Here is an 11,071-nt window from a genome sequence, read left to right on the forward strand (position 1 = left end):
AAAGCCTCTAGTCCTGGTTATGTTACCCCTAGATTCTTTAAATAAAAAATAATCTAAAATAATTATAACCAAAATTTAAAAAGTTTAGTTATTTAAAGTCAGTGACTTTGGAAGATTACTTTGGAAATGTAATAGGTTACAGATTTCAAGTTACCCTATTTAAAATGTAATAGCCTAAATAGTGTAATATTTCAATAACCTTATAAATGTAACTAATTACATTTGATTACTTTTCTATATTTCGAACAAATGATTGATCATAAGATATAGCCTAGTAGTTTAATAGATATAGGCCTACAATACAAAAACAATAAAACCCATTACAAATAAAGGCATTTGTTGCATCCAATGGGAACATAATTACTGATTATAATGACTTGCACTGTCTTTTTACACATTGTGTACCGCGATGCATAAACAAAACCATGTCTGGAGAAACGACAAACAACAAGCGCTAATCTAAACTGCTCAAAACTCACGTTTGAAAATTTTTTTAAATATAAAAAAAACGTACTTACAGGCTGTGAGTCAGAAGCGCCAGACTGTCCTTGCAAAGTTGGAACTGCCCCACGTTATAGAAACAGACACCAGCATTGTAGGCTACTCTCACAGGAAACAATCGTCCTCCTCCGCAAAATGTGCTGCACACATCTGAATATTTGCGTTACACTGTTTTGGAACAGTGTTGTAAATACCACTTAACCACTGCTTTCTAGTAGTGTCCTCCAAACAAAGTAGTTTCGCTTTCACAATGAAACACAGCATCACACACGGCGGGCTGAGCTCTAGGCATGACAAAGCAGATATCATCCTCTTTTGGAAGGCCAAACAAAGTAGTTTTGCTTTCACAAAGAAACACACAGCATATCCACAATGGCGGTGGCAGCAACAACAATACTACAGCGAGTATTAAAGTTACACTTCCTTTTTTTGCTTGAACATTTGGGTGGTGTCGTGCAAATCTTCCCACATTGTGACGTAGAGATGTGGGGGCGTGTTATAATGAGCCTTTTTAGGGGGGTGTGGTTGACTCTTAACTTTTATAGAGAATATCTCTTTGGATTTGAGACTTTAATCTTTGCAACTTTACAGATCTTTTTATGCACTAAGATCTTGTAACACTCCAAAGAGAAAGGAAAAATTAAAAAAAGCATCATATGACCCCTTTAAAAAATAAAAGATATAGCCTACATAAATCCAAATATAAAAAAATAACAGTTTTCCAATAAGCATGTGTCCTATTCTATGTCCTCCTGAAACTCCTGAAAACTGGTGACTCAAGAGCAGTCAATGCAATTTGGGAAAGAAATCAATCAAATATGTATGTGTGTAAAAATAGATTTAGATGTAACCAGAGTCGGCGTCAGAGCAGATCTACTGGAGGGGCATTGGATCATCGGCGGGGGGGCACTGTCGTTTGATAAATATTTTTTGACGCATTGGCAACATCATAGTAGCATGGAAATCCAGACCTAAATCTGAAAGATCTATATAGAATGACAATGAAAGATTTAAGGCCCGTTCACACAAAGAACGATGACTATAAAGATAACGATATTAGCGTCCACACCAGCGAACGATATCTTCTGTTTATTCTAAGCGCACGCTCGTCTGGCGCTTTAAATTCTCGAGCGCGTTACAACAGGATGGATTCTGATTGGCTGTCAATTTTTTTTATCGTTCATCAGCTGGAAAAAAAAAAAAAACGTTTTGAAAGTGATTCCAACGATATCGTTTTTCTTTGTCTTTATCGTTATAGTTGTGGTGTGGACGCTGCTGTTCTTTAATACTGAAAACGATTTTTAGAACTATATCTTTATCGTTATCTTTATAGTTATCGTCCTTGGTGTGAACGGGCCTTTAGACTTGGGGTTTTATCTAAAAGAGGAACAGAAGACAGCGCTGAAATTTGCTGTTTTGCCGACCGGATACGGTTCCAATGATCTATATAGAATGACATTCTACCCTATAATGTTAGCTCCAATGATCTATCTATATAAAATGTCATTATATAATTTTATTTTTTTTTTTTTTTTTTTTTTTTTTTTTTTTTAATACCTGTCTTGATTCCTAATACACAACAGATGACGATTGTTAGGTTAAACGTTCAGAATACGATTCAATATAAGGTTAGTATAGCCTAGTTCAGCACGTCAGCGAATGGACAGCGACTCATTCTCGCGTTCTATGAGTTCAGTAGCCTACATTTTTGGGAAACGCACGAGGAATTGCGGCTAACGTTTATAACCTTGCACGTAGAGAGCGCTTTTAAGAGCTAAGATATGCTAGGCTACATCGAGGGAAACCCGGCCCAGAACAGATAGCCTAAACAACAGAACAGGACAGAAAATAATAATATAAATATAATATAGGCTAAATAAAAAAACATAAAATTGGCCTACAATGAATAGCTATATATTTTTTATACTTAAATAATTTACAAATTACGACGACAAAAATAAAAGCACTGAATCAGTTTGAAGCTTTGAAAAACCGGCAAAAAAAATGTCCCCATCAGACAAAGTGTTTTCGTATAGATGTTTCTGAAAACTTAAGGCCTTTTTTTCTTAATAAAACGAGTTGGACATCATCACACAAATGTCTGCGTATGGACCAACAGAAGACTAAAATTCGCCTGCAGAGAATAAGGATGTCACAACAATAATGAGCCACTCACACAGGGTATAAGGTTTAACTGATTTTGTAGCTTTTTGATTTGCGTAGAATGCAAATTCTGTAGAACTTGAGAAATAGATAAAAGAAAAGAAAATACAGGAAATGGAAAAAATAAAATACAGAAAATACAAAGTGTGCTTCAACAAATAAAATAATTTCTTTAAACACCGTTTTTTCTTAGGGTTTCAAGGACTTTAAATACTCTAAAGGACTCATTTTCTAAACAAAATAAATAAAGGACAAAAATAAATGTATTTTTCTGCTATTACTTTATGCTAATACTTGGTTTTAACCTGGGTTACCACACCTCCCAACAGTTTATGCACGCACCAAGCAGAAATGACATAAGCCCGTATATCTTTACAGACAGCCAAGTATAAAACACAAATGCAGTTAGAACCCACAAACATTCATCAACAATTCACCTGTTTTTTTTTTTTTTTTTAATTAGCTGCTAACAACTGTCTATAATATAGACGGACAAACTGTTCTTCAACTTGAAATGGATTTTGCGCGCGGCGCTGCAAATCAAATGTAACAAGTTTACTCGGCGACCAATAAAAGCATTCACCATGACGAAGCCTAGTAACGTGCCATGAGCAACCAAAATTATGCATTTTCCCCCTCCTTATTATTTTTATTTTATTTACTTTAAGTTACAGTTTGAACATTTAATATTAAAATAATAACTAAAAGGGATTTTTTTTTTTGGGCCACGCCATGGCCTGTAGGAGGGGCATCAATGACCGCTAGGGGGGGCACGGCCCTCGAATGCCCCACCACAGCGCCGGCACTGGATGTAACCCCTTTTGTAATCGTAAATTTTTTTAATAAGTAGCCTAACTGTAATTTAATCACACATTTTTTTTTCTCAGTAGCTGCAACAGATTACAGTTACATTTATTGTATAGTTAAATTAACTAGTTATTCCCCACAATGTTTAAAGTTAGATGTATGTAAAGAAAAGCTAGGCTGACGGTGTTCTACACAGTGAGCTGTTGGTACACAGGGTGCGTGCTGCTTCCGCCCTGCGTATGGACAACTTATGTGCCGCTTCCACTCTGCAAATCCGTGTAGTGTAAAACATATATAGCATAATATATATCTATGTGCGAGAGCATACATATATATGCTGTGAAACGGGTGTGACTCTCATAACATATTCGCTCTTCATCTGCACAAAACATGTCCTACTTCATCATAACCAAAGCTGTTTGTTTATACAAATAACCCGTCACCTCATCACACCCCAAGTTGTTTTATCACGTCTATTTGTTTGTCACTCTGTACGCTGCATTCATTCTGGATTTTAAAACAGTTAACAATGCATCCCAACGTTTGATCACGTTTTATAATAAATTATTAATTTGAACTAATCTTCGTTAGTTCACTTATTTGTTAGAATGATTATTTACAACCCATCTAGAAAGACACCAGACTACGAACACTCGCTTTAAAATTCACTCGCTTTACTTGAGTCGTTAAAATCAATGAAAGGACAAGTCTGTGCTTGTCCCACCGATTATTTATAGTTGCGTTCATATGATTCCGATTATAGAAGTTAACCCTGAGCCAGAAACCCAAATATTAAATCGCCTGAAGTTCAGCACCGCCTCCTCCTCCTCCTGCTCACAGACAGTCCAGTGAACGCGATGCTATCGCATTACGTGTAAGGGGACTTTCAGGAGGCGAGGAGACATTTAAATGTGCGTGCACTTGCTGATTTTTTGCACTTTCTGACACGCGAACTGTACTGTGTGGACTTGCCTCTTTAAAAAGTCATAATCTATCGCTGTTTCCGCTCTCTTTTGGCTGTGGATCTTCAGCGCATCATCAGCAAACTCTAACAGCGACAGGTGTGTATTTATAAACAAATTAGAAATATCTAATCTGTATAATCTTACGCATGATCACAAGATTTGATGCTGGACTGAATGACGTAATAGTAATATGTAATCATTCATGTGATATAAAGCCGGTGGGAAGGGTCTGGAAATGAATGCTGCTCTTTTGTGACTAAAGTTGTATGAACATAATCTAGTATGTTTGAAGAACAACATCCATTATGCCCATTACTTGTGCTCCATCTTTGTAAATAAATGATGTGGAAATAGAAATGAAGGATTCTTCAACCTTTTTCAGGTCAAGAATGGACTCTATGGAGGTAGAGAGATGGAGCAGGGAACACTTAATAGTATTAAGTGTGTGTTGTATGTAAATCTAGTTTACATTATCATGTATATTCAAAGTACTTTCTAACTAGAATAATATGCTACTTTTAGGGCAAGTATAGCATGATTTTTAACTTTTAAAGGGATACAGTAGTTTAAGTTCTGTCATCATTTACTCACTTAAATTTTTTTCCAGTGACCTTTTCTTTCCAAAAAAAAAAAAAAAAGAAGACAAAAAAAGAAAAATTGTGTTGGTCTTTCTTTCAATGCATTTGCAATGAATGAAGACTAATTATGTCAAGCTCCAAATGGATGCAAAAGCACCATTGTGCAAAATATCTTCTTTTATGTTCGGTAGAACAAATAAGGTCAAACAGGTTTGGAACAACATGAGGTTCGTAAATAATGACAGAATTTTACTTCTAGGTGAAACATTATCATTCTGGAGAGTTTGACATCATTATTCATAACTCTGTAATGCTGTTTAATAAACACAGCTGTCACTATAGACTCACTTGCCCATTGTCAGGGGAGTTTTTACTCACTGGAAGCTCCTCCATTAAAATTACCCACATTTTCCCCCAGTTTAATCCCCTTAGAGCGGGAGACCAAAGCTTTTATGCTGTCTTATTCTGTTAGCATGATGAACCAAATCTGTAACTCCTACAAGCCACCATCTGTAGTGCAGAGATGCAGTCGAAATGCTATTTTCAGCCCTTCTCAGCAGTCCATGACATCTTAATTCATTATGAGATTTGATTTATCAAAATCAACCTTTCGCTAATCTCACCTAATCCATGCAATTCATATTCATATTCTGTCTTCTGTTATTTGTTCCTGTTTTTGGTACTACTTCATGATTTTGGCATGAGGAGAGAACTTGTCACTTATAACTGTGTGCACATTTTGGAGGTTTATTATGTTTGGTATCTGCTGTGGAATGGCTGTTTGCTTATGTTGTGGTTTCACAACTAATAAATGATTATGTAATCTAAGTTAATGTATATTTGGGAATTAACAGCATTTCAGTTACTGCTTTTATACAGTTTGTATCCATCATTAGGAACCATGCTTGAGAAAAGTCAGTGAAAGTGTTGACTTTTTCCACTATGATTTAATGCTGTCTGATTATGTTGTTTATGCAGAGGATGTTTGATAAAGCGACAAAGAAGCTGGTCCAACAGATAGACCCAAATGGTGGTCTGATTGCAGCTTCCAGCCTAAATAATTCTAAAAAACTAAAGCCTCTAGCGGTGGTGCAGAAAATCCAAAAAGACTGGTTCTGGCAGAAAACTAAATACAAACCCACAGAATTCAAACTCAATGACCTGCTGGAAGGAGATCCAATTAAACCAGGTAAAGTGCACAGTGAATAAGTATGGTTGATGTTTGAAGTTTGAAGTTGATTTACTTTTCTGCTTAGCAATCCTTAGATTGAATTAAAGCAGAAAAAAATGAATTAACATAATAAACATTAAAACATAAATAAACACATTGAAAGATAATATTAAATTTTAGTATGTTCTCAGTAGAAACAGATGTTTTTTTCAAAATATGTCTTGCGTCTGGCCTTTTTGAAATTAATATCTCTCTCTGTTTTAACCAGTGTGTGAGGAGGAAGAGTTTGTAAAGTTTGAGGGAGAGTACAAAAACTTTGCAGCTGGAACTGTAGACATGGGATGTACTACTATCTGCCTAAATGCGAATGGACAGGGCACATCGAAACTTTTTTTATCCCTCGGGACACTTAAGAAGGAAGCTGTGGATATTCCTAAACTCGTGAAGCTCACAAGAGGAAGGTTAGAGAAAAACTATTTAATATGATATCACCCCACTAAAATAAACAATATTTACAAATTTAGGTGAATATATATAATTTTATTTTTTCGTAATTTGGAAAATCAGTTAAGGTCCTAAAGTTGAACCTTGCTGTATCTCTTGACAAGACAGTTCGTTCAAAAATTATTGTTATTATTTTAATTTTGTATTTTTTTTTTTGTAATGCAAAATCTATAATGGAGATATTTAAAAAAAAATGTAACTGTCCAAAACAGTACTGGATTTTCATTCAGACATTTGTAAAGTCATACAGGTTTGGAGTGACATGCGAATGAGTATATGATGACAAAATTGACATTTTAATGCAAATAAGATAACAATCTGATGTGGTTCGATATTCATTCCTCTGCTCTTGACCTTGATGAACCCTGTAGGAAGTTGGACCTCACAGGCTCTTTTTTCAAGAAGCTCCCCCAAAAAAAAAATACTTTAACCCTCCTTAAAGAGCGAATTTTAACCACCAGTGACTGCTCTATCGCCTACATCAAAGTGGACAGAGGCAGCTGCCATGCTGGGCCTGGTTGTACTGAGGTTTGTAAGAAGTGTGTAATGAACAGGAGTTTAGCTTCACTAATATATGTCATTATCATATCATAACATATCATATCGTATCATATCATGTCATTAATACATCTGCTTTTCTGACTCAGTGTTGTTATTGGTTACTGAAAAAACTGCATTAAATAAAAATAAATAGCACAACTAAACTAGTAAAAGCTAATTCAAAATATGAATAAATACTAATTGTATATAAATAATACAAGAAAGAGAGACACACACCCAGAACTTTTTCTTTGGCATTTCAGATGTACATGAAAGGCAGCGGTAAATTTCAATATGCCTCTAAGATGGCATTTCACATCCCACCGGACACTGTGTTGGCTTACAGTGTCATTGAAATGACCATCGAAAGTGACGGCGACTTTGGTCAGTAACATTAACTGAATATGGCTGAACAACATTACAGTACCTTTTGATTATTTATAACATGTATCAACAAATACTACATTCATCACTATTATTTTTTCATGTATATGTATTTTTTTATTATTTTATATTAATTAAAAAAACAGTTTGACAAATGTGCTGTAAATGTATTTGGGCTTTCCTTGTCTGAGTTTTGATTTTTGTGTGAGTTTAGATTTGTGCGTTGGGCCCAGGGGGGTGGAATCAGATGATATTTCCGAGAATCTCTTTCCCACTTTCTCAGAGGTGGACGGTCAATGGCCACTTATCCAGAAAGGTTTCCCACTTACTACTCTAAAAAAAGGTGTGTGTTTCAGTTCCTTTGTTTTCTGCTCAAGCAGCTGTGCAGAAGCAGAAGTAGGATTTATTTCTCTTTCCCTTTTTTAAGTTCCTAGTTCTTAGGATATTGCCATTCTAATAATGAGACCCTTTAATGTGTCGTTTCAAGATGTAAATTTGTGTTCTCTTTGCAGCTCTTTCAGATGTTCAGGCTAGATTTTGTGCACTGGCTGACTTGTGTGCTGAAAGCCGTTCCTCCATCCTGCTCCTGTTGAGGAAAATTCTGACGGACCGATCTGTCTTGTCAGCTTTGGTGGACAGAGTGAGTAATAATGCTTGCTAAATCACAGACAAAAATTGCAGAAGGATATTGTGAAATTGCATAAATGAGTGATTCCTTCTTTATGTCTTCTAGGATGGTTTTAAAAATTATTTTACGATAGATTTGACCTTTTCCCTCCTTTTTACGAAAGTTAAAAGGATACATATCCCATAATTGCTCTATTTTGTGCTTGTACCCACAGATTTATTTCTCTTCAATACTAATATAGTAAAAAGTGTTAGTTTGAACATCATTAAAAATTAAACAACTTTTATTTTTCAAGATTTCAAAGTCAGGGGTCACCTAACTAAAAAAATACACAAATATGAAACAGTTTGTTCCTCTTTATACCACTTAGATTTATTTTTCTGTGATCTCATTGTCTTTTTTTATGTTTTAGCTTGAGGTGTTAAGCACCGGTGAAGCTCCCTGCTTCTTAACCAGCGAGTTGTCTGAAGAACAGAGTCAGAACATAAGTGCATTTTTAGACTTACTGAAGTGTGACCAACTAGACAAGATGTCATCAACGTCATTGTCAAGTTATAATGGATGTCAGATATCAACAACCAATCACAGCGATCCTTCCTTGGCATCTGAGTTAAATGGATCAAGCTCCACACCAGAAGAACAGAATGGATGTCACACAGCCGTATCCCATGAGAATGGATGCTCAACAAAAGCAAGCAGGAAGAACGTGGAGCTCATGTATGCCATGCAAATGCTGATGAACGCTCTTGAGGGTTAGTACTATACCTACCTAACTCAGAGATTTCTTATGCATAAAGACTATCTATATTCACTCATAAACTTAATTGTTCGATTCAGAGCTGATGGATGCTCCACTGGACCTGCTAGAGCCGTTCTGCACTTCTGAAGGTCTCCAAAGTCTACAGGATTTAGTAAGTTTAATATTGTTGGAAGCTAATGCAGATTCTGCATGAATGCTTGAGAAAAATGACTTTAAAGGGATACTCCACACCAAAATGAAAATTTTGTCATTAATCACTTACCCCCATGTCTTTCCAAACCCGTAAAAGCTCCGTTCATCTTCGGAACACAATTTAAGATATTTTGGATGAAAACCGGGAGGCCTGTGACCGTCCCATAGACTGCCAAGTAAATAACACTGTCAAGGTCCATAAAGGTATAAAAGTCGTCATCAGAATACTCCATCTGCCATCAGACGTGCAATCTGGGTTATATGCATATGCTTTTCTGTGTCGTCCGTGCCCCAAGGATACAGTGATATGGAGAGACACAGAGGAGATTGTTGACAAAGGAATTGTTGAATAAAGTTGTTATTTTTGTTTTCCTCGCTTACGAAAAGTATTCTCGTCGCTTCATATAACCCAGATTGCACGTCTGATGGCAGATGGAGTATTCTGACGATCACTTTCATACCTTTTATGGACCTTGACACTGTTATTTACTTGGCAGTCTATGGGACGGTCACAGGCCTCCCGGTTTTCATCCAAAATATCTTAAACTGTGTTCCGAAGACGAACAGAGCTTTACGGGTTTGGAAAGACATGGCGGTAAGTGATTAATGACAACACTTTCATTTTGGGGTGGAGTATCCCTTTAAGTATTCCGTTTTATTTAATTGAATCCTTTTTGTTTTCTGTAAACCTAGGTAATTCATCTGACTACAAGCGACATGCCTTTCTGCAAGGACACCATCCCTGTTTTCCTCCAAAGTGACAATGAGTTCCACAGAGTGGAGGAACTTTTTCAGTCATGCAATGTTTTACTAAGGAAAGAGAATGACACGTTGACCTCAGAAATAACCTGTAGCGAGGGATTCCTCCCTATGGTTCTGTGCATTGCCATCCATGGCCTTGCATCCTTTGTTGCTGCATGACAGTGTTAGTGGTTTTACTGACAGCTGAAATAGGCAGTTAAAGTGTGAAGTCATGTTTTCCCAGTTACTAAGACATATTAGTTCATGTAGTTAATGCAGAAATCACTTGCCTTAGTTTTAATGTTCCTATGTGCAGACATTTACTTGCTTAAGAATATTTTTTGCACTAATTTTAACTTTGTTAATTCCATAATAGGAATATATCTCAAACAAAGAGCTTTTACTCATACAGTTTTTAAATATTTCTACAAATAATATAAAATATAAATAAGTTATATTTATACACCACCTTTATTTTCCAGACAGTTTTAGTTTTTATTTTCCAAAACTAAAATACACTTTTCTTTTATTACGGTGAAATTGTAGTAAAAACATAATTTAAAAACCTTTATGAAGAGCAGTTTATTTTGTTCTCTGAAACTGATTTCAGTTTTCCATAGATTAATTATAGATAGCAGTATTAATTTAGTATTTCTTTATTAGGATTGTAGGATTAAAGTTCATCAGATCTTTTTTTTTTTATTTGTAATATGTTTGATAATATAACATTTTTTGTGTTACTGTATCATAATAAAATAACAAATGTACTGCAGTTCAGCTATAATTTTCTACTTATATGCAGAATATATGACATTATGCAAATACCTTTATTATTGTGTATCTCTCTGTATCAGGAGTGAATGCAGCGATTTTCTCCAAAAGCTTCTGTTCGATTGCATCATGCACTTGCATTATTATTAAATGAAAAAGAGGAACAAAGAATAACAATGGTCGGTCTGTTTATTGCCTTGTTGTAAAGGTCTTGTTGACATAGAGACAAAAATACATTTGGCAGAGAGGTCTTGACATTCTGGGACAGAATTTGAAAGACATTTAAGAAAGAAGAAACAACAAGAAAAAGACTGAACTCAACAGGAATATTTGTTCGGTTCTTTAACGATAATAAGACACAGACAC

General features: G+C 35.6%; 1 protein-coding gene across 1 annotated transcript; it reads left to right on the forward strand.

Moving 5' to 3' along the window:
- The first annotated feature begins 4,330 nt into the window (after positions 1 to 4,330).
- LOC109111008 (gasdermin-E-like) lies at positions 4,331 to 10,882 on the forward strand. The gene is made up of 10 exons (XM_019123970.2): positions 4,331 to 4,532; positions 5,993 to 6,203; positions 6,454 to 6,646; positions 7,061 to 7,217; positions 7,493 to 7,613; positions 7,828 to 7,956; positions 8,126 to 8,253; positions 8,654 to 8,993; positions 9,079 to 9,152; positions 9,887 to 10,882. The coding sequence occupies exons 2-10, from the start codon at positions 5,996 to 5,998 to the stop codon at positions 10,112 to 10,114; spliced, it is 1,578 nt and encodes a 525-aa protein (XP_018979515.1). The 5' UTR covers positions 4,331 to 4,532; positions 5,993 to 5,995; the 3' UTR covers positions 10,115 to 10,882.
- Positions 10,883 to 11,071: the final 189 nt, after the last annotated feature.

The sequence above is a fragment of the Cyprinus carpio genome, chromosome B19, assembly GCF_018340385.1.
Source record: "Cyprinus carpio isolate SPL01 chromosome B19, ASM1834038v1, whole genome shotgun sequence".
Lineage (NCBI taxonomy): Eukaryota > Metazoa > Chordata > Actinopteri > Cypriniformes > Cyprinidae > Cyprinus > Cyprinus carpio.

What these genes read in the sequence shown, in the direction of transcription:
- LOC109111008 (XM_019123970.2), top strand. Translation starts at nt 5,996, where the DNA reads ATGTTTGATAAAGCGACAAAGAAGCTGGTCCAACAGATAGACCCAAAT. An exon ending in CTGGGCCTGGTTGTACTGAG is followed by an intron (nt 7,218 to 7,492) that starts GTTTGTAAGAAG and finishes TTGGCATTTCAG; the next exon opens with ATGTACATGAAAGGCAGCGG. An exon ending in ACTTACTACTCTAAAAAAAG is followed by an intron (nt 7,957 to 8,125) that starts GTGTGTGTTTCA and finishes TTCTCTTTGCAG; the next exon opens with CTCTTTCAGATGTTCAGGCT.